At 39.1% G+C, this 25,214-nt stretch overlaps 1 protein-coding gene across 6 annotated transcripts in view; it reads left to right on the top strand.

Moving 5' to 3' along the window:
* slc12a7b (solute carrier family 12 member 7b) overlaps positions 1 to 25,214 on the top strand; it is a 152,879-nt gene that overhangs the window by 40,156 nt on the left and 87,509 nt on the right. The window contains exons 1-2 of one of the 6 annotated variants that reach the window (XM_061922152.1): positions 10,160 to 10,410; positions 10,530 to 10,614. The exons of 4 other annotated variants lie outside the window; for them this stretch is intronic. Coding sequence is in view for 1 of the 2 variants with exons in the window: in XM_061922148.1 (XP_061778132.1) it covers positions 10,497 to 10,614 (118 nt within the window). In the remaining variant the exon portion in view is untranslated. Of the gene's footprint in view, positions 1 to 10,153; positions 10,615 to 25,214 lie in introns of those variants that run through there. One more of the 6 variants, XM_061922148.1, reaches the window with a different exon arrangement.

Here is a 25,214-nt window from a genome sequence, read left to right as displayed (position 1 = left end):
ACAGTCGACGCCTGAACCACGCCCCCTCCACAATCACATTTGTACATGGTGTTACCCGTTTGTGCTGGAATTGTGCATAAAGTACACACTTAATTACTGTAAAACCTTGGAAATAAAAGTACACATTCCATGTGTTCTGTATTTGCTGCTATAAATAATTATGACTATTTGTTGTGGATTTTATTTCATATTAAGGAATTGATTAATTACTTCTAAATGTATATATATATATTATTGTAATATTTAAATTAATTTTATAACTTGCACAACATTTTTGGCACTGTTTCAAAAGTACTGAAATGGCAGTGGTATGGCAGTGGTATGGAATAATATGTAATCAGTGAATACCTTTTAAGTTCAGATCACTTCTTTATCTTCAGGACCTGCTTCCTGTTACGTCTTGTATCCTGTAACCCAACCCCGTCCCTTTCTGTTGACTTCTTTGGTTATGCCGCCATGCAAAGGAACCAAACGGGCTATTTAGAGAGCACCGTAACCAAATGTGAAAACATCTGATTTAAGACTTACGGGTTGCCCTCTGTGCCCATTTCCCATCACACTGTGCTGTTTGGTGAATTTGTGAGAAATCAGAGCACAGATATGTGTTTAGTGTACCCCAGGGAATTGACACATTGTGTGACGGTCAGCTGATGAAGGCTGTGCTACAGACTGCAGCTGTACGGTAAGCAGCGGCCATGTGAGTTGTGCTCATCACAGTCTCGTGTTCATACTGCACACATTCTTGTCTATCTTGTTGACGTATGAGCCTCTTGTTTGTAAGAGATTACATTAATCAATGAGTTCATGCAATGCTGACTAGCCCACAAATAGTCAAACTTTTGCTTCTACCCTTTATTAAGTACCGTAAATTCTGGACTATAAGCTGGTCCTTTATTCCTATGCCTTGAGCCCTGCGACTTATAAAACGGTGCGCCTAATTTAGTATTTTTTTTCGCCAACTGCCATAACGTTTTGTCTTCAACAAATACTTTTCATGAAACACAAGCAGAGACACTGAATCGGTTTGTTGTTGTTTGGGATATGATGCTATCTTTTGGGTGAGTTTGCTCACTGCAGGTGCTGCGGGGTGAACATCCATAGTATTCCCTTCCAATTAGTGCTTCGAATCGGAAGTACAAGCGCCATTCCGTCTTCTAGTCCTCCGTAGCGTTTTTAACAATGTTTGTAAGTATTACATCCATCCATCCAACCATTTTCTAACGCTCTTCCCTATATAACTAAAACAATTCTTACTTACATTAGTATGTAGGAGTGTTTTCATGCATATTTGTACGCACTATCATAATGTAATAAAGTTAGTGCCGATAGCATTAGCCAATATGCTAACATGTTTACGAGTGACTCGGTAGATATTACTATTATTAGGGATGTAACCTTTTTTTGCAGATACCGCCGTAGTATGATATGGTTTCAAAATCTTCTCAATAATGCCGTACGTGATCAAACAACAACTTAGTGTATAGGTTTTTTTTGTCTCTTTTAATTTGGCAAGTTTGAAAGTAAACTACACCTCCCAGATTCTTCTGCGCAGTGCGAGTTCGCAATGTGAGAGCATTGAGCGAAAGCAGGAAGTGGAATATAGAATTAATTATTTTAAAATCTGTTCATAACAAACAAACGTTTGCGTCAACATAACCTTCTGCGGCGGAGGTATATACACTGTGCCACGTTTGTCTGTTGCGCACTGAACTACTTGATTAGCTACCATCACTTGTAAAAAATAAGCAAGCGAAGCCAAACATCAATTTTTGAGGAGTTTACATTATTAAAAGTTAAAATGTGAGTTAACTTTTCTGAGAAACTGTATTTTCAAAACTGATATATAAAAAAAAGTCCACTGCAGAGGTCGCTGCTTCTCAGAAAGTAAAAGTTGAGCGACACAGTGGACGTTCCCGCACAATTCTTTGTACTTAAAAATACTTGTTTTGTTGTAATAAATATGATTAGAACATTTTAGCATTATGTTTGTTTTCAATTACAGTGAGCATGTTTATCCTAAACATTCCTGCCACTTCATTTTACACACTATAATATAGTTAAGTCTTTTCTTTGGATATATACCACACTAATATCGTACTGTGGCCTTAAAGGCCTACTGAAATGAGATTTTCTTATTTAAACGGGGATAGCAGGTCCATTCTATGTGTCATACTTGATCATTTTGCGATATTGCCATATTTTTGCTGAAAGGATTTAGTAGAGAACATCCACGATAAAGTTTGCAACTTTCGGTGTTAAGAGAAAAGCCCTGCCTCTACCGGAAGTCGCAGACGATGACGTCACAAGTGTGGGGGCTCCTCACATATTCACATTGATTTTAATGGGAGCCTCCAACAAAAAGTGCTATTCGGACCGAGAAAACGACAATTTCCCCAAAATTTGAGCGAGGATGAAAGATTCGTGTTTGAGGATATTGATAGCGACGGACTAGAAAACAAACAAACAAAAAAGCGATTGCATTGGGACGGATTCAGATGTTTTCAAACACATTTACCAGGATAATTCTGGGAAATCCCTTATCTTTCTATTGTGTTGCTAGTGTTTTAGTGAGTTTAATATTACCTGATAGACGGAGGTGTGTCTCCACGGGTGTCTTGACGCCAATGTCTCAGGGGAGTCGACGGCAGCTTTATGGACGGCACAAGCTCAGCTTTTCTCCGGTAAGAAGCGACTTTTTAACCACAATTTTCTCATCGAAACCTGCTGGTTGACATTCCGTCGTGATTCATGTTTGCTTGACCGCGTTCTGATCCATAGTAAAGTTTCACCTCCAGGAATTTTAAACAAGGAATCACCGTGTGTTTGTGTTGCTAAAGGCTAAAGCTTCCCAACTCCCTCTTTCTACTTTGACTTCTCCAATATTAATTGAACAAATTGCAAAAGATTCAGCAAAACTGATCTCCAAAATACTGTGTAATTATGCGGTTAAAGCAGACGACTTTTAGCTGTGTGTGTGCGCAGCGCTCATACTTCCTAAAAACCCGTGACGTCTTGCGTAGACGTCGTCATTACATGACGTTTTCAAGACGAAACTCCCGGGAAATTTAAAATTGTAATTTAGTTAACTAAAAAGGCCGTATCGGCATGTGTTGCAATGTTATTATTTCATCAGTGATGTATAAACTATCAGACTGCGTGGTGGGTAGTAGTGGATTTCAGTAGGCCTTTAATACTATAATAATATCATACCGTGCGATTTGGATATTGTTAGATCTCCAATTATTAACGAACAATTGCATTCTTTTTGTATTGTTTCAGTTTCACAAATTCCTCAGTAAATTCACCTAGACATCACCGATTGTTATTGAGTTCGTTTAGCTGATTGGAGATATCGCTGGGCGATGTATTGATATATTGCAGGTTTGTCTCTGTGCGATATAGAAAATGACTATATCGTGATATTCGAGTATACGTATTACACAGTTGCTTTTAGCTGCGGGGATTAAGCGTTTTTCCCGCTTTCTCGTCTCTCCTTCTCACAGAGACTTAAAACAAACGCACCTTCTTACATACGTCACGCGTGCAATGTCACACGCCCTCCCGAGCAGAGAGGTAACGACATGGGTAACATTAGCTGTGATGCTAACTGTGTGTTGCGAGTTGTAATACGAGAAAGCAAGAAGGTGCGAATCTGGTAACAAATGGATGCATCGTCTGGCGGTGGTTTGGCTTCAAGCGGGAACATGTTGAACATTTGTACGGCAGAACCGTTGCTACAAAATGTAGCAGCACTGCTAATTTGTAACATCATTTGAAAAGTCACCTGCTCGAGAATGAAGAGTGCTTCAAACTGTGCATGTCAACATCTCCATTCGGTGCCAGACCCACAAAATGCCAAAGCAGCTATTTCCAGATCAACACCATATAGTATTTGATATGCAGCTCATTTTTATGTGATATTTGTTGAAAAATCTTGTGTGACATCATGCACAAAAGTGCACTTTATTTGTTTTAAACTATTGTAGTGGCGTTCTGTATAAAAAGTGCACTTTAAATTAGTGTTGTTTTGATTTGTCATCTTAGTGACATCATGCACAAATGTGCACTCGTATCTTGTTTTAAATTGTCTCTGACAATCTTGCACTTTCTGTTTTGAAATTAAATTGTTTGTGGCACTGTTTAAATTTTTTTTAATGAATACAGTTTTGATCAGTTGACTTAGTTGTGATTTCTCTCTCTGCATGAAAGTTTAAAATGTGCATATATTAATGCAGTATGAAGAAGATTTTTTTAATGTATACACATAGAATCACCATACCGCTGTGTTTATTTGTATCAAGTGTTCATTCAAGGTTAAGGCAAAATATCGAGATGTGTATCGCGATATGGCCTAAGAATATTGAAATATAAAAAAAAGGCCATATTGCCCAGCCCCAATTGGAGAGCAGGTTTCTGCAGCCAATGGGTCCATGCCATTGACTTCAATTTTGTTTGATTAGCCGTTTAACTGCCGTGTCACAGACACCGTTTGGAAACACTTAAGGTATATAAATATCCATCCATTTTCTACCGCTTATTCCCTTTGGGGTTGCGGGGGGGGGGCACTGGTGCCTATCTCAGCTACAATCAGGCGGAAGGCGGTGTACACCCTGGCCAAGTAGCCACCTCATCGCAGGGCCAACACAGATAGACAGACAACATTCACACACTAAACATTTTCAAAATATTTGTGAGTAAATAGCTAATTTGGCAACGTACATACTGTATCTGTATCTAAAAGTTTTTTTTCTTCTAAAATTTACTGGTTGCGGCTCATATACTTGTCCGCTCTATAGTTGGGAAAATACGGTAATTATCTGTAGTTGGGTCATGTCTTCAGTGCGTGTCTAACGGCTGACATTGCTGACTATTGTGGGATTGATTGGGATGGGCCACAAATATTCAAACTAGGGCTGGGCGATATGGCCTTTTTTTAATATCTCTCGATATTTTCAGGCCATATCGCAATACACGATATATCTCTCAATTTTTTGCCTTAGCCTTGAATTCACACTTGATACATATAATCACAGCAGTATGATGATTCTATGTGTCTACATTAAAACATTCTTCTTCATATTGCATTAATATATGCTCATTTTAAACTTTCATGCAGAGAGGGAAGTCACAACTAAGTCAATTGACCAAAACTGTATTTATTAAACAATTATTAGCGGGTGACTCCTCAAATGATGCTACATATTAGCAGTAATACTACTTCTGGTAGCAACGCTTGTGCCCCACACCTATTCGACATCTTCCCGCTTGAAGCCGAACCACCGCCAGACGATGGACCCCCTGGTGTTTTTCTTGGGAATTACTTCTTCCTTCATTTGTACCAGATTCGCACCTTCATTCCCTCGTATTACCACTCGCACGGCTTCGCTAGCATCACAGCTAACGTTACCCCTGCTGCTACCTCTCTGCTCAGGGAGGGCGTGTGATGTTGCACACGTGAGGTATGTAAGAAGTTGTTCTTGTTTTAAGTCTCTGTGAAAAGAAGAGACAAGAAAGAGGGAGAGACGCATGCAGTTTAATGCGCGCAGCTAAAAACAACTGCGTCAGAACGTATACTCTAATATCCCGATATAGTCATTTTCTATATCACACAGAGACAAACCCGCGGTCCAAGATGGCGGCGCCCGGACGGGCTGCGTCCTCGCGGAGCTCCTGCTAAAGATGAAACATTTGGCAGAAATACCGGACAATTCCACAGACTTTATGGCTGGCTCACATCGTGGTCACTCCGTGATCACGTACGACCGCCAGACACTTCTGGATGTGGACATATCGGGCCGTTTTGGACTGATAGACGCGTGCGTGCTAAACATGCTAACTAGCATGGGAATACGTCGGCGGCTACATCCAGCGGCCTGTGAAGCAGGGGAGTCTAGTAGCAGCGGGGGCCGTCTACGGAGCAGACGCCAGCGGTGTGATCGGAAACGCGGATGTCGAGCGGGGCTAAAAACAAAGCAGAAGGCTAATCCCCACAGAACACCACTTCCCTCCATCCTGCAGCCAGATTTAAATGGAAAATGCGAGACTACTGGTCTGGGTAAGGAGTCTGTTAAATTAGAACAAGTTTTTTCTGCTTTGAGTGTTTCAGAGTTGGACATGTGTTTTACTGAGGTGGCTAACTATGATGCGTGCAGTTTATCAAAGCAACAAACAAACAATCGGAACATGCGTTCTACTGAGTTGGCTAACCATGATGCGTGCAGTTTATCAAAGCAACAAACAAACAATCGGAAAATCCCCGTTACTGAGGTGGCTAACCATGATGCGTGCAGTTTATCAAAGCAACAAACAAACAATCGGAAAATTCCTGTCGTATCAATTCCTAGATATGGTCGTAACTATACTAAATGCACTGGGCATAATAAACACAACATTATTAATATTGCTACTACGGATAATTTGATCAAAAACTCCCTAAAACAGCCCACTACCTATAATATAGGTTTTTTAAACATAAGATCATTGTCTCCCAAAACGTTATTAGTTAATGATATTATCAGAGACAACAATCTTAACGTCATCGGTCTCAGCGAAACCTGGCTTAAACCAAACGACTTTTTTGCGCTAAATGAGGCATGTCCTCCTAACTTTACACATGCGCATATTGCCCGTCCGCTTAAAAGGGGTGGGGGGGTCGCACTAATATACAACGAAAACTTTAACCTTAGTCCTAACATAAATAATAAATATAAATCGTTTGAGGTGCTTACTATGAAGTCTGTCACACCGCTGCCTCTACACCTGGCTGTTATCTACCGCCCCCCAGGGCCCTATTCGGACTTTATCAATGAATTCTCAGAGTTCGTTGCTGATCTAGTGACACATGCCGATAATATAATCATAATGGGGGACTTTAATATCCATATGAATACCCCATCGGACCCACCGTGCGTAGCGCTCCAGACTGTAATTGATAGCTGTGGTCTCACACAAATAATAAATGAACCCACGCATCGCAACGGTAATACGATAGACCTAGTGCTTGTCAGGGGTATCACCGTCTCCAAAGTTACGATACTCCCGTATACGAAAGTATTGTCCGATCATTACCTTATAAAATTCGAGGTTGAGACGCATGTTCGTCAAACTAATAATAATAATAACTGCTATAGCAGCCGCAACATTAATACGGCATCGCTAACCCAACAAGGGACCCCTTCCAGTAGCTCAACCCACTCAGCTGATGACTTTATGCAATTCTTTAGTAAGAAAATTGAAGTCATTAGAAAGGAGATTAAAGACAATGCGTCCCAGCTACAACGGGGTTCTATTAACACTGATACGATGGTATATACGGCGGATACTGCCCTCCAAAATAGTTTCTCTCGTTTTGAGGAAATAACATTAGAGGAATTGTTACAACGTGTAAATGGAATAAAACAGACAACATGCTTACTTGACCCTCTTCCTGAGAAACTGATCAAGGAGCTCTTTGTATTATTAGGTCCATCAGTGCTAAATATTATAAACTTATCACTCTCCTCGGGCACTGTTCCCCTAGCATTCAAAAAAGCGGTTATTCATCCTCTTCTTAAAAGACCTAACCTCGATCCTGACCTCATGGTAAACTACCGACCGGTGTCTCACCTTCCCTTTATTTCAAAAATCCTTGAAAAAATTGTTGCGGAGCAGTTAAATGAACACTTAGCGTCTAACAATCTATGTGAAACCTTTCAATCCGGTTTCAGAGCAAATCACTCCACGGAGACAGCCCTCGCAAAAATGACTAATGATCTATTGCTAACGATGGATTCTGATGCGTCATCTATGTTGCTGCTCCTCGATCTTAGCGCTGCTTTCGATACCGTCGATCATAATATTTTATTAGAACGTATCAAAACACGAATTGGTATGTCAGACTTAGCCCTGTCTTGGTTTAACTCTTATCTTACTGATAGGATGCAGTGTGTCTCCCATAACAATGTGACCTCGGACTACGTTAAGGTAACGTGTGGAGTTCCCCAGGGTTCGGTCCTTGGCCCTGCACTCTTCAGCATCTACATGCTGCCGCTAGGTGACATCATACGCAAATACGGTGTTAGCTTTCACTGTTATGCTGATGACACCCAACTCTACATGCCCCTAAAGCTGACCAACACGCCGGATTGTAGTCAGCTGGAGGCGTGTCTTAATGAAATTAAACAATGGATGTCCGCTAACTTTTTGCAACTCAACGCCAAAAAAACGGAAATGCTGATTATCGGTCCTGCTAGACACCGAACTCTATTTAATAATACAACTCTAACATTTGACAACCAAACAATTAAACAAGGCGACACGGTAAAGAATCTGGGTATTATCTTCGACCCAACTCTCTCCTTTGAGGCACACATTAAAAGCGTTACTAAAACGGCCTTCTTTCATCTCCGTAATATCGCTAAAATTCGCTCCATTCTGTCCACTAAAGACGCTGAGATCATTATCCATGCGTTTGTTACGTCTCGCCTCGACTACTGTAACGTATTATTTTCGGGTCTCCCCATGTCTAGCATTAAAAGATTACAGTTGGTACAAAATGCGGCTGCTAGACTTTTGACAAGAACAAGAAAGTTTGATCACATTACGCCTGTACTGGCTCACCTGCACTGGCTTCCTGTGCACTTAAGATGTGACTTTAAGGTTTTACTACTTACGTATAAAATACTACACGGTCTAGCTCCATCCTATCTTGCCGATTGTATTGTACCATATGTCCCGGCAAGAAATCTGCTTTCAAAGGACTCCGGCTTGTTAGTGATTCCCAAAGCCCAAAAAAAGTCTGCGGGCTATAGAGCGTTTTCCGTTCGGGCTCCAGTACTCTGGAATGCCCTCCCGGTAACAGTTCGAGATGCCACCTCAGTAGAAGCATTTAAGTCTCACCTTAAAACTCATTTGTATACTCTAGCCTTTAAATAGACTCCCTTTTTAGACCAGTTGATCTGCTGTTTCTTTTCTTTTTCTTCTATGTCCCACTCTCCCCTGTGGAGGGGGTCCGGTCCGATCCGGTGGCCATGTACTGCTTGCCTGTGTATCGGCTGGGGACATCTCTGCGCTGCTGATCCGCCTCCGCTTGGGATGGTTTCCTGCTGGCTCCGCTGTGAACGGGACTCTCGCTGCTCTGTTGGATCCGCTTTGGACTGGACTCTCGCGACTGTGTTGGATCCATTGTGGATTGAACTTTCACAGTATCATGTTAGACCCGCTCAACATCAAATTGCTTTCCTCCTCTCTAAGGTTCTCATAGTCATTATTGTCACCGACGTCCCACTGGGTGTGAGTTTTCCTTGCCCTTATGTGGGCCTACCGAGGATGTCGTAGTGGTTTGTGCAGCCCTTTGAGACACTAGTGATTTAGGGCTATATAAGTAAACATTGATTGATTGATATATCGCCCAGCCCTAATTTAAACCTGAAGACTTTCACATTCAGTTTTGCTCCAGCGATGTGATTAATTGAGTGCTCAGTGGCCTAGTGGTTAGAGTGTCAGCCCTGAGATCGGTAGGCCGTGAGTTCAAATCCCGGCCGAGTCATACCAAAGACTATAAAAATGGGACCCATTACCTCCCTGCTCGGCACTCAGCATTAAGGGTTGGAATTGGGGCGCGGCACCGCTGCTGCCCACTGCTACCCTCACCTCCCAGGGGGTGATCAAAGGTGATGGGTCGAATGCCGAGAATAATTTTGCCACATCTAGTATGTGTGTGACAATCATTGGTACTTTAACTTTAACTTTGCAGTTGACCAACATCACCCTGCATTTGATTGACAGGCAGTCCAGACTGTAGTCTGCCTCGGATAGGCTTTAGCTTCCTTGTGATCCGGAAGAAGATGAGCTCTATAGGAAATGTGTGGATGGATGACATTTTTAGGACTGTCGGATTCATTTTTTTCTGCTTCCATTTCCATCCTCTGCAGAACTCAAACGTGTGATGACGGTGGATATGGATGGTTGTTTTTCTTGGTAGCTCTCCAACTATGCCCTGCCCACTGCTTGACCGCATGTAGAATCAAATAACACTGCATAGGAAGTGAGGGAATGTTTTACTGCGTTTACGTCCTCCCTGTGTGCACCAGCTCTGGACTTCCTCTTTCTTTGAACAAAAGCTGACATGGCTGTCAGCTACCCTGAGGCACAGAAAAAAGCCCAGACTTCCACGCTTTCCTGCTAGCAAGCATACATGCATGTCATGCTTTCTGAAAATGTGTGTGTGCATGCGTGTGTACTGCCCTCCAAAGGGGCGGGTCAGTCCTGCGCTTCCTTATTTGGATTGTGGGGTTGAGGGTCGCACGGCATCGAACAGTCTGCTAGTGATAGACACAAAACTTTGGAAGACCTGACATGAACCCAGGAAGCTAAAGTACACTAAAACCTTGTGATTAGTAAACAACATACATTTGAGAAGAGAGAGCAAAGGTAAGAGGGAAAACATCTGGACGGACGAAGAGAGCAAGAGTGGCGGAGAAGGAAATAAGGCTGTGGCAACAGCACATGGTGTAAAAATGCCTACTAATTTTACGGTGGTCCCGGTAAAGGACGGCTCGCAAAAGGCAAAAGAGACGATTGAAGAAGAAGACGGCATTAAAGACAATGACTTAAAAGATGATGTGGACGTTGAAGGTGAGAGCAGACGTTTTTACATCTACTGGATGAGGGATGATTACATTTATTGGACTGTGTTTAGCTTTGGATTTCCCTCTGACGTTGTAACCATGTTAAATGCGCATTGAAGAAGGAAAAAGAGTCGATGAAATCTTTTAGCTCTTCTTACATTATACAAGACAAGCTCGCAATAAGTTATTTTCATGTCATTGTCTGTATTCCTGAGATTGTTTGGTGTGTAGTAAATAAGGGTTTTGCAATCTTGTTCCCTTCTAAACATACTAGATTCTTTTTGTAGCCTAAATATTTTCTCCTACTGCCATTTGAACTCCACTCTACGTGTTATCTACAGTATTATCTATTTATTTGAAAAATTTTCAGGATCTCCAATGCTGCTGAAAGGAGATTCATGTCAAGTAGCAATGGGTAATGAATTCAGTACATTTATAGGTACCGAACACATTTCGTCAGTACCACCGGGTACCAATTCATTTAGAATTAAACAGTCCCATGTTTTGTTACCTTGTTTTGCATGTGACGTCCTGTCCGCTTGCAGACCCGGCACCGGTTCAACCACCTGGCGGGCAAACAGGCGTATTCATGGTGGACTGCCTCTAAGTAATTATATATACTAGGGGTGTAACGGTACACAAAAATTTCGGTTCGGTACATACCTCGGTTTAGAGGTCACGGTTCGGTTCATTTTCGGTACAGTAAGAAAACAACAAAATATAAATGTTTTGGTTATTTATTTACCAAATTTGTAAACAATGGCTTGATCCTTTTAACATCGGGAACACTATAATAATTCTGCCCACGTTAATCCACATTAAACTGCCTCAAATTGTTGCTTTGATTAAATAAAATGACACAACTTTTCTTCTACATATAAAAAGTGCAACATTAAATAAACAGTTTCAAATCAACTCATCATGCTAATTTATTACAGCATTTGAGTGGCCTTTAGTTGACTTTTATTATGTAAATGTTCTATTTGTATCAACATGTGATAGCAGGCTCCCTGCCATTCAAAACTAGGCTGCTACATTACTAATGATTAATGTAACTATAGCAGAAAAAAATAGCACAATAGCAATAGGAGTGACTATTTATCCCTGAAGACCATGGAGTTCATGTAGGCTTTATGATGCACTTACATTATTATATACACTATCACAGACAGAAACTCTTCGTTTAATATAATGTCCTTTTTTGCTGCTTCAACCCACCTCAATCAACGCTGTCCTTGACACACACACACACACACACACACACACACATGCACAAACGCAGCAAAATGAGCTAACGTTACGCTAAAAGCTACCAAGCCTTCACCTAAAGCCAGAACTGCGAGCGAGCTGAGTTACAGTTTGTTTCTAGAAGGTCAACAGGCTCATATTGATGTTTAGAAATTAGTTGACTAGGAAGTGTTTAGTATAATTTGGGAAGAGTCCGTTTCTCCCCTGCTAAACTCATATCTGCTCGATGCTAAAGCGCTGACTACATCGCTCTGAATACGCACTGCTGATTGGCTTTGTATGTAACCAATCAGATGGTTGTGTGGTATAGACAATGCAGGGTGCTGTGTACAGACAGGCACAGAGGCCGAACGGAGCGGAGCAGCTTGTTAAGACTTTAGCATAGGCGGTTACTTCATATGTTTGTGTGAAACTCGTTCGGTACTCCTCCGCACCGAACCGTAACCACCGTATCGAAACGCTTGAATACAAATACAAGTACCGTTACACCCCTAATATATACGTATATATCCACGCCAACAAAGCAAGCATATCTGACAGAAAGCACACAAAAGTAAGGCTTCACTTTTCAAAAAGTGCTAGCACGTTGTTAATCAACATTGGATATGCCATATACAGTGGAGCATTGATTTACGAACTTAACCTTGAACATGGTTCGTAAATTGAAAAGTTTGTATAGTGAATCGGAGTTATCCATAAGAAACAATGTAAACATGAATAATTGGTTCTAGCCTTGACAAAAGTCCCTATTTCAGAAGAAAAAAACCCCAAATGAACTGTCTTTGTGCGCACACACACACACACACACACACACACAAAAGATGCTCTCAAAAACATTAACAACCATGTTGCTACAATAAAAAAAAAAAAGGAAAATCCTCTTTACTTTGCTGTCAACACATTTTTGTGGCATGCAACAGATGAGGAGATGAAGGTAGAGACACAAAGTGGAGAGGTGAGGAGAGGCAGTGTGTTATTGCTCAAAAGGAGAGTCCTCTTTTGAGGTTCCAAGTGTAAGTGAACAGCTATTCTCTTCTTCTTTCCAAGCTGGTTTATTGGCTTTTTTAGACCCATATTAAGACAGCAAAATAGACAAAATTTGGTGAATGACGAGAAAAGAAACATGCTGAAGTGGCGACTGAGTAATGGAATGCATGAAAAGGATGTGACGTAGAGGGCTCCGCCACTCCAATTTCAAATACACATAATATTATAACACATCACTTTTTGCAGTGTGTTGTTTAAGTGTGGTTGTGTGACTGCCAGACTTTGTTTGATTGGTGAAACGAAGTCAATAGCAGTGCTGACATTGGAATGATGAAAGATGTGACAGAAGTTTCTCAATGAGCCTAATGAATACATCTTTGCAAGCAGTAATCAGTAAATTATGAATATATTTAGCGATCGGAATGAAACTCAATGTAACGTCGTAAAATTAGGGTTTGTTCTTTAAAGAAATACTCAAGCAAAAATAAAAAGTATGTTATATTAAAACTACACTGAGAAGTGCAATTTATCCAAAAAGTTATACAAGTAAATGTGGCGGTGTAAATGTTGTGTGTTACTAACCAACTCTTTCATTACTAAGTACAAGCAGAAGTAAAAGATTATTTAGGAATGAAGAATATAGTAGTGAATATTGATGAAGAATAATGTGATGAATGTTACTTTTATCATAAACAGATGACTATGTAATGCACAATACAAATGCAGTTATACAAACATCTTACTGGATCCAAACTCCAACATGACACACATTCCAACTCTTTTAAGGGTTAATACACTAAATACACTACAGTTTTCAGACGTCATACTCAAATGAAAACCTTTAAACTGAGTTTAATTGCATTTGTTTTGGCTTATTAACTCAGGTTTTATTAACGTGTAGTTAGTTGTGTAATTGTTTCCATAGATGCTGTTTTGTTACAACAGCCCACTAAGCCTGTTGTTTCTCGGGAAAAGGACTGCCATATGTTTTTAACAAACTCCCATCTAACCTATTTGGTCAGATTGTTGCTCATGAAGCTGTTATAGCACTTTCATTAGATTGATCGGAGTACTTAATGTGTGCTTTGGTTGTGCCACAATTGCGGCTTCATGCTGGTTGAGACTTTTACAGAATCCTAGTGTAAGAGAGCTATTTTATTCTGACTGTTCAGAGTAGTCCTATTGAATGCTTAGAACCAAACCACTGGGAGTGTCATGTCCCAAAGGATTTTTATAGGATGACTAAAACTACATACAGCACTCTGTTGCTAGCTATCAACAAGTACTGTACAAAAGTACAGTATGTTGTCATGAGAAGAGTACTGGCTTCAGGAAGGGAGGTTCTGAAAGCATATAATGTAGGCCTGCATGTTTAAAAAGCAGTTACTGCTATTGATTATCCTGTTGGCTGGCGTCCTGTTGGTTGAGTGGGGGGAGGTGAGACACCACCGCCATGATGCATGCACACAGTACATGGACACAGTTCTTCCACTCTAACTTCCTTAATGTTGGTCTGGTTTCCCTATGCTTCTGTAGTTATGGTTGAGCCTTTGTACCCATCACTCGTTTTAGTCTAAAAATACCGGCTGTGTGATTCAACTTCTGCTGAATTCTAACCTTTTTAAAAGCACAATGTCGACAAAAATGACAGAGCTGGGTTGGGGCTTAGACACTAATGTAATCATAATACATGATAAAAAAATGTCTTTCTTAGTAGTATTTTTTACCATTGTAATTGGAAGGTCAATAACTTTTAAGTATTCTAAATAAGTGAACAGACAAAAGTAAAATAGACTTTTAATCGCTGTTAGCAAAAATTGCACAGTAAATATTGAACATCATGCAGTTTTTTCTTTTTCGTTGCCATCACTTTTCAACAAATTGAGCATACTTGTTTCTTCGTCTGGGTTGATGGGGTGATGTTTTAAGCTGGGCAAGACACTACACTGGACATTTGGTTTGCAATAATTTTTTCTTCTCCTAATTTTTGTTACTTTGCGCTGCTTCTCATTAGCGAGTAGCAACTAGCGAGATGTTGTCCGTGCATCCTGAGTGTGAACTACTGTATAAGTTAGTGGTCCCGCCACCGCCCACTGAGACAAAGATTGTGGATGATTGACTGGAGGATTCATGCAGTTTGTTTAATTCTGCTGTTGTATAAAAACGCGGTTAGGTGCTGAGAGCGATGCACAGAGTACTGTATTTTACGGACTATAAGGCGCCCTTAAAATCCATTCATTTTCTCCAAACTCGACAGTGCGCCTAATGTACGGATTATTTTTGGTTGTGCTTACCGGCCTCAGTCATTTTATTTGGTACATAGTGAAATGATAAGCGTGACCAGTAGATGGCACTCACACATAAGAGATATGTGTAGACTACAATATGATGGCAGTCACACATAAGAGAAACGTGTAGGATGCAATATAACTCAAGTAAACGACACAAGCCACTTTTCTTACCTTTTTGGTACCAGCTGATCTGTATTTGGGATCTGGTTAAGTCCTGAAAATGTGCATGCTTCCGCTGTAGTCAGTGTCGACACCGTGGTCGATAAGCTTCTTCTTTTTCTCTATCTTCTTGTTATTGGGTACTACTCATCCGCTGTTACATTTTCTAATATAAAGCAGTGTAAGGTTTTTACATATCTTGTCAGTAAACTCACTAAGAAAGCGCTAAAACATACCTGTGTAGTGCGTTTACATTATTCACCCAATGAAGTGAATTGTGAAGTGAATTATATTTATATAGCGCTTTTCTCTAGTGACTCAAAGCGCTTTACATAGTGATACCCAATATCTAAGTTACATTTAAACCAGTGTGGGTGGCACCGGGAGCAGGTGGGTAAAGTGTCTTGCCCAAGGACACAACAGCAGTGACTAGGATGGCGGAATCGGGAATCGAACCTGCAACCCTCAAGTTTCTGGCACGGCCACTCTACCAACCGAGCTATACCGCCCCTTCAGAACTTCAGTTATTAGAGAGTTCCAGTCAGACGGTTTTTCAAGGGACACATTTCCGGCGGTGTTGTTGCACTAGTGAGCCACGGATGAGAACATTCTGCTCTGTTTTTGATTTAAGTAAAGTCTCAATGTCAAACAGTTAGCTCCATCTTTTGACACTTCTTTCATTCCCGTCCTTGCACGCCACACTGCTACAATGAAGATGACGTAGAAAAAGCGCTGCAGAAGGTGAGCCACATAAATAAGACCGCCCACAATATGGCGCATCCTGAAGCAACTGTCAGAAAGCGGCTAGAAGATGATCTGTAAAACCAAATTTATGCAACATTTTGACCAAAGAACCACCATTACATGTTATGTAGACCACAAATAAGTGTTTTCATTTTTTTTTTATTAAATAAAATGACCCCTTTTAATGCGTCTTATAATCCGGTGCACCTTTTGTATGAAAATTGACCTGACTAGACCCGCATTTTCACTTATTGTTTGATTAATTGGTTTATTGACTTTCAGCCCAGGCCTATTTACTTGTTTCAGTAAAGACAATTAAAGCAGCTGTTTTTATTGACTCAGACAATGCCTGCTGCTTTGGCTTTTATAGTAAAAGTTTTGAGACCTACAGCAGTGGTTCTCATAAGAGATGCGCTGTTTGCGGTCTCATCTGCGGAGTCGGGTCGGGCGGTTGACATGACAAAAAAAATCGATTTTAATTAGATTCGGGCGGGTAGCGGTTGAACCATCCGGTGGTTCTGTGAACGGTATCCTTTGGCATTCAAAGTGACATTTAAGATCCGTGTAATAATGCGAAGAAGACAATAATAGATGCTGTTATTCTCCTGAATGACTGCCGGTAGTCACCCCAGATAATAAATATTAGGGCGTGCTATGAAGCCATTGGCTTTGTCGCCTACTCCAACATGTACGATCTAATTGTCAGTGCAGCATCATGTTGTGTGTGGCTTCCGCAGCAATACACACACGACTGCAAGGCATAGTGGGTGACACAGAGTACACTAAGGGTTGTGATATAAACAATTTTATCACCCTTAGTAATATGCGCCAAGCTGTGAAGCCACACCAATTAAGGACAAACATATTTCGGGAGAACATCCTCACAGTAACACAACATAAACGCAACACAACAAATACCCATAATCCTTTGTATTCATGACACATCCTGACTATTTTATTTGTTGCATTTCTTTTCACAGTTTATGAACTTACATTCATATTTTGTTGAAGTATTATTCAATAAATGTATTTATAAAGGACTTTTGAATTGTTGCTATTTTTAGAATATTTAAAAAAAAAATCTCACGTAACCCTTGGCATACCTTCAAGTACCCCCAGGGGTACGCGTACCCCCATTTGAGAACCCTTGACCTACAGTATACTGCAATATATACAGGTATATCAAGGTCTGGCATTCAAAGTAAGAAGCTTGCGTACACCGGGGAGTATCATAAATAAATGATTTGTTTTTAATTAAAGTTTTTTTCCCACAGGGCTTTAGTTTTATGCAGTCCAAGTTAGCCTTTTTTATGTTCAAACCCTGTCTATGTGCACCAACTCCTCCAGTCTTGTCCTCTGCGTTCTTCTCACTAAAATGTGTTTGCTACGAAGGTAACGATATGAAAATATCATATCACAGTTATTCTCATCAAAATTATCACGTAACATTAACATAGTATTGTTGAAATTAAAAATATATTTAAACGCATTTTTATCCAAGTTTTATTTTAAGAATTAATTACAATCATTGATAACCAATATACTTACTTAGCAGAATACAAATGTTATATAATATTGTTCTGGCTAAATTCACTTACTGTTGTATTATTTTGAGTATAGATGGATTACTTTGCTTGGAGAGCACAGCCTGTAGGTTAAATGTTTTCTTAGCTGCTCAGACAGTCATGTGTTTATAAAAGTTTAGATTGGTGAATGTTGTTTTATTTGAATGGTGAAAGAAGTTAATGTCTCTTGTATTCATGTTAGCATGCAGGATAGCTAACGCTAGTTTGCTTCTTCAATAGAGCAGCAGTGTCACTGGGCATGATTTTATCACAGTGTTATCAATCATGTTTTTTGGATAATTATATTAGCCTTGGAGTTTTACCGCGGTTTATCATTATATCGTTTATCGTTACATTTTTTGCTTCCTTCGACGTTGACATATATAGTTGACCGCTTTTGTTTATATAGAATTTGAGAGTCAAATGGGTCGTTCATCTAATGTCCTTAGGGATTGAACCATTATTAATGGTTCAATCGATATTAATAATAAGCCGCTGTAAAACTCCAGACGATTAATGTTACCGTTTCAAATTAAAAATATCCTAAAACCGTGGTTAATAACCGTGTTTCTCAACAATGGGTAATATGTTTTTTTACTTGAGAAGCAAATTAGCACTCTAATTGCAATTTCGCGTAAATGCTAGTAGGAATACAAGACACATTAACCATTTTCCCCGTTACAAACGCCATACCATCATCTAAATTCTTATGAACACATTACTGTCTGAATGACTAAGATATTCAACTGTGTACATTGAACCTGCAGGCGGTACTCTCTTAGAACACAGTAATAAATATGAATTTCCATACACAAAGGTGTCTACAACAAGAAGTGAACCTGCATGACGTCACATAAAAGGGATTTGCCTTTATCATAAAAATAACTTATACAAAAAAAAGAGAGAAAACCTATCCAAATGATAAAAAAGGGCTTCTTAACAAAATGTAATTTTTTGTCTATCAAGAAAAGTACATTGTGTATTTGTTTATTACTAAATAAAACTTGATTAAATGATTTAAGTGCTTGTATACAGTAAGTACTTATTCAAGCACATTCAGCAATACTGTATACAATATCATGATGATAGTTTTGGTTGCAATAACCGTGGTATGATATTTCATTTTGTAAGTAGATACAGGGATCGCTAAATGGCGGGCCGCGGTCCGAGTCCGGACTCAGAATTATTGAAGTATTTTGAGCTTCTATTTTGACTGGCACAGGCTTTATAGATTTACGGTACCGGTTCATTGGATCAGGTAATACACTGACCAATTGCCAGCTGTCATGATACTGCTCAGCCAATCAAATGTGTGCATTCCAGGCGGCAAACATGGATATTCTGAAAGCAGAGACGAACGAGAGAGAAGCAAAACCCTGTAAAAGTTATGTTGTGAATGAATTATAAGTAAACAACATGGAGAAGGGTTAGGATTAGATTTGTGATTCTCTTCTTCCTGCTCCTTTTGACATAAGTTTCATTCATCCATTATGAATTACGCAAATGTAACCATGGGACATTACTTGTGTCGAACTGGGGAAGGAGACTGCACGACAACAGAATATAAAGCTCAATAGATTTATTGTGTGCTTGTTGAGTGAATGGGGTGTGTATGCTACTATGTGTTTGCATGAGAGACTATGTGAGGGAATTTACCATATGAATACCGTAAGGGTTGTTGAGGTGCGTGTTGCATGAGTGGCGTCCAAGTTCAAAGGGAAAGATCCAAGGGGAAGTCCAAGGTCAGAGCGGGGGTCGAGAGCAGGAGGGCGAAATCCGGAAGTCCAAAAACTGGGTCAAGGATCGGGTAGAGCAAACAGAGTCCAGTAGGGAAAAGCAGCAGCGGAGGTACACAGCGAGGCTGAGACACGGGCACTGTGGAGAACACGAGAGATAACACTGGGATCAGGAATTGAGGCACAAGGAAACAGGCAAATGAGCGAGAGCAAGATGGAAGCCAGAGACGTGAAGCTTACTGCGAGCAGTGCTGCGTTCCAGCCTCGATGAGTCAGCGTCGAAGGTCTTTATACTGTCTTCCCTCATCAAAGCCAGGTGGGTATTGATTGCCTCCAGCTGCAGCGGAGTGTGGGCGCGGTCTGCGTGACGGGCGCCGGGGGCGTGTCTGGTGCTCACAGCGGAGCTTCTGAGCACCTCCGCAGAGGAAGTGAAGTGAAGTGAATTATATTTATATAGCGCTTTTCTCTAGTGACTCAAAGCGCTTTACATAGTGAAAACCCAATATCTAAGTTACATTTAAACCAGTGTGGATGGCACTGGGAGCAGGTGGGTAAAGTGTCTTGCCCAAGGACACAACGGCAGTGACAAGGATGGCGGAAGTGGGAATCGAACCCGCAACCCCCAAGTTGCTGGCACGGCCACTCTACCAACCGAGCTAAACCGCTAAACAGGAGAGAGGCACGGAGCGCGTGTGTGCCGTAACATTACTTCAATCAATCAATCAAAGTTTATTTATATAGCCCTAAATCACAAGTGTCTCAAAGGGTTGCACAAGCCACAACAACATCCTCGACTCAGATCCCACATCAGGGCAAGAAGAAACCTTAATGTAACTTGACAAACAAGTCTGAAACAAATAAATCATAACTATCACTAGAGTTGGGGGAAATAATCGATTTTAAATGCATCACAATTCAGACATCGACGATTAAAGAATCGAGCCATCTTACCGAGGTCCAACCTGCTCCTTTCTTATAGGGCAGTGGTTCTCAACCTTTTTTCAGTGATGTACCCCCTGTGAACATTTTTTTTAATTCAAGTACCCCTTAATCAGAGCAAAGCATTTTTGCTTGAAAAAAAGAGATAAAGAAGTAAAATACAGCACTATGTCATCAGTTTCTGATTTATTAAATTGTATAACAGTGCAAAATATTGCTCATGTGTAGTGATCTTTCTTGAGCTATTTGGAAAAAAGATACAACAATAACTAAAAACTTGTAAAAAAAACAAGTTTTTAATTATAAATAAATAATGTTTTCAATTATAAATAAAGATTTCTACACATAGAAGTAATCATCAACTTAAAAGGCCTTCTTTGGGGATTGTAATAGAGATCCATCTGGATTCATGAACTTCATTTTAAACATTTCTTCACAAAAAAAAAAAACCATTAACATCAATGTTTATTGAACATGTCCACTAAAAAATATAGATGTCAACACTGAATATTGCATTGTTGCATTTCTTATCACAGTTTATGAACTTACATTCGTATTTTGTTGAAGTATTTTCAATAAATATATTTATAAAGGATTTTTGAATTGTTGCTATTTTTAGAATAATTTTTCAAAAATCTCACGTCCCCCTTGGCATACCTTCAAGTACCCCCAGGTGTACGCGTACCCCCATTTGAGAACCACTGTTATAGGGTACGTATGGTCCACTCCATTTCCTGGACTTTTGCATTAGGAAATGTTATTTATCTGGACCTTTTTGAATTTTAGTTGAGGACCTCTGCCCTTGTATGTTAGTAGGAGAGTAACGATTAGAGAGTCACGCAAAAATTATAACTGCGGAAGAACTTGGTAGGTTTTTTTGTTGTTGTTGCCATCACTGCATTTTCGCTCATTCGTCTGTGTTAATGGGCTCATATTGCCCATCCAATTCGAAGCTTAAATATCCAAATTTTTGTTGCTTTACGGAATTTCTCACTCGCGAGTCACGAGGCTCTCTGTCCGTCATTTTTGTGTGTGTAAAGCTGGCACTGAGTCACTCTCCGCCCATCGACACAAAGATTGTGGATGACTGAAAAGAGTAATCAAAGCGTTCAGTTAAAGCGCTCGGGTGCTGAGAGTAAGGCACAGAGGGAGACCTCTTTATCTCTGTTTCAAATGAGAGACTTAGAAACACAAGGCTCAACAATTCTGATTGGTAAACATGTCTATCACTCAAAATTATTATTTCAGAAAGCAGACTTACTAAGTGCATAGAGATAGTCACGGATTCCTCATACTACATAATTTTAATGCAGAGAAAGAAAACCCCAACAATTTCCGTGTCTTGCGGTTACTGTAAGTTATTGTACTAACTAAAACCTAATGTCGATTCAATGTCAATTAATTGTGCAGCCCAGTCTCGAGATCTGGTTTTCAATCGCATAATCTAGGTGCGTTTGTCTGACTTCTCAAAAGCCAAACACGATCCGATTAAACTGTCTCAATGGGTTGTAGAATGCTTATTTTGAGCCAAATTATTTGAGAAATCAGACTAATTTAGTACATGGAAACATAGTCACTAATTTTTCTTACATCGTCTTATTCTCTGGCACACCAGGGGTCCCATTTTTAAAAGTGTGTGGATTCTAACATTACACACATCTCAGAATGCACACACTCCAAAAAAATACATCTGACTTTTGAAAACATGCTGCACATACTCTTCTTCTTATAAATCACACCTGCAGTGAGTTTTTTTTTCCGGTGTCCTCCCACTACTCCCACTCCACAATCATCCAAAAATTATCACGCTAAATAGATCATGAAAATGGTGATGAATTAGAGAATCACACAGTTCATGTCTATGGAAAATACAGTACAACCATGAACATATACCAGCACCCTCCTACAAACTCATGTTACATAACTGTGTTCTTTACTGTGGGATATCATTAAGTGCATCACACACACACACACTGCAGACATCAAACCAAGTGCAGCTTGATACTATTAATCCTTCGTACGGTATGATTTGATCGCCCCTCTTAAAGCTCAAGCCTTCACACATCTGCCAGTCGGGTGGTGATGATGATCTGTTGATTTTCACACATGATAGGGAGGACGCTACAGTTTCACAGTGACTAGTAATATGAATTGAAGTGACACATCATTGCAAGTTAACCAAAACCTGAGCGGTCACATGATGTACTTTTGAAAGATTTTTTCACCCTAAGGCCTTTGTTCATGTTTAAGAGTGTCATGAATTGTACCATGAATTTATTTACGTGGACCCTGACTTAAACAAGTTGAAAAACGTATTCATGTGTTACCATTTAGTGGTCAATTGTACGGAATATGTACTGAACTGTGCAATCTACTAATAAACGTATCAATCAATCACCTTAACAGCCAGCTAGCAGGGAAAAACAAGATTGTTGACTGCACCATAAATCCACATTTAACCTATCCATGGTTTTGCTCTGTGTTTTAGCCCCGTTGTGACTTGTGTTTTATAAAAAGTTCAGGATTAGCCTAATCTGGTTAAGTAATTAGAGCCCACTTCCCATGCTCTTAGACAGATTAATGGGCGGCTAAAACAAAGGCTGAGTTCTTCAAGTGTTCAGATAGTTGGGTTTGGCCCACATTTTGTTTCTTTCTACGTGATAATGTTTGCAAAGCAAGGACATCATTTCCAAAGCGTTTATACACTGATTATTAATACTTTGGAAATTGCACGACAGAAATACAGTATTTGCTATGAACTGTATTGTATTGATTGAAATAGTTGGGTTTGGCCCATATTTTGTTTCTGTCCATTTCCAAAAGGTTTATACCAGGGGTCACCAACGCGCTGCCCGCGGGCACCAGGTCGCCCGTAAGGACCAGACGAGTCGCCTGTTGGCCTGTTCTAAAAATAGCTCAAATAGCAGCACTTACCAGTGAGCTGCCTCTATTTTTTTGATTTTATTTATTTACTAGCAAGCTGGTCTCGCTTAGCTCAACATTTTTAATTCTAAGAGAGACAAAACTCAAATAGAATTTGAAAATCCAAGAAAATATTTTAAAGACTTGGTCTTCACTTGTTTAAATAAATTAATGTATTTTTCTACTTTGCTTCTTATAACTTTCAGAAAGACAATTTTAGAGGAAAAATGCAACCTTAAAAATTATTTTAGGATTTTTAAACACCTATACTTTTTTAACTTTTAATTTCCTTCCTCTTCTTTCCTGACAATTTAAATCAATGTTCAAGTCAATTTATTGTTTTTATTGTAAAGAATAATAAATACATTTTAATTTAATTATTCATTTTAGCTTCTGTTTTTTCAACAAAGAATATTTGTGAAATATTTCTTCAAACTTATTATGATTAAAAATAAAATAAAAATTATTCTGGCAAATTTAGAATATCTTGGGAGTCAAATTTGAATCTTATTTCAAAGTCTTTTGAATTTCTTTTAAAAATTTTGTTCTGGAAAATCTAGAAAAAATAATGATTTGTCTTTGTTAGAAATATAGCTTGGTCCAATTTGTTATATACTCTAACAAAGTGCAGATTGGATTTTAACCTATTTAAAACATGTCATCAAAATTCTAAAATGTATCTTAATCAGGAAAAATTACTAACGATGTTCCATACATTATTTTTTAATTTTTTCAAAAAGATTCGAATTAGCTAGTTTTTCTCTTAATTTTTTTCGGTTGAATTTTGAATTTTAAAGAGTCGAAATTGAAGATAAACTATGTTTCAAAATTTAACTTTCTTTTTTTTCCTGTTTTCTCCTCTTCTAAACCGTTCAATTAAGTGTTTTTTTCATAATTTATTCTCTACAAAAAACCTTCCATAAAAGGAAAAAGATGTACGACGGAATGACAGACAGAAATACCCATTTTTTTATATATACAGTATATAGATGTATTTATTAAAGGTAAATTGAGTAAATTGTCTATTTCTGGCAATTTATTTAAGTGTGTATCAAACTGGTAGCCCTTCGCATTAATCAGTACCCAAGAAGTAGCTCTTGGTTTCAAAAAGGTTGGTGACCCCTGGTTTATGCACTGATTATTAATACTTTTTTGCCCGACTTCAATACTGTATATGCTGTGAACTGCGTTGTAGTGATGTATTCATTTTTTGTTCAGCCATTTTAATTTAGTTTCACGTTTTTTGACGTATTTCAGTTTTAGTCATACAAATCGATTTAGTTTTAGTAAGTTAAAATGACAGTAATTGAAATTATACATATAAAATATATTTACAGCTTATAGGAACTTTGAATTTCAAGGTACGACTATAACTTGTTTGTTGGTCTGGTTTGGAGTTGTTGCTTCATGTGCGGATTTGTGCTCTTTGTGGTTTAGCCTTCCAAAGCAATGTACGGGAAGAGAGGCACATGTATTATTTTTAAAAACGGTTTCAAACGCTTTTGTCACTTGTAATATCTGCTGAAATTGCATGTCTTTTTATCATCTTGCAAAGTACTGTCTTAAGTGCTTACTGGTGGACCCATTGATTGTCCATCTGCAGTATGCCACCCTAAAGTAACGTAGTCGATGAGACTGCTCACTGAAAACATATATATATATATATATATATATATATGTATATATATATATATATATATATATATATTGATTTTACAGTATATGATCAATGTTTTCTTTGTTCACTTTGAAGGACAACATTGTCACCAAAGTATGTACTCTAATATTAGAACTTGATTATTTTATTGCATTTTCAGCCATTCAATAATGTTTTTATTAGGGTTGCACATATATCGTTCAGTTGATCATTGAGAATAACATTGTTTAACTTTGATTGCTTAATAATTATGTCTTGAAGTAAATTGAGGCAAAATTAAACGGGTTGACATCATACCCTAATTTGTACAATACTGAATACTCACTAAATATAAGTTGGCAACCCATTCTTTTTTAGAT

Source organism: Nerophis ophidion, linkage group LG15 (assembly GCF_033978795.1).
Source record: "Nerophis ophidion isolate RoL-2023_Sa linkage group LG15, RoL_Noph_v1.0, whole genome shotgun sequence".
NCBI lineage: Eukaryota > Metazoa > Chordata > Actinopteri > Syngnathiformes > Syngnathidae > Nerophis > Nerophis ophidion.
The sequence above is the reverse complement of the archived record's forward strand: the minus strand, read 5'-3'. Positions and strand labels throughout refer to the sequence as shown.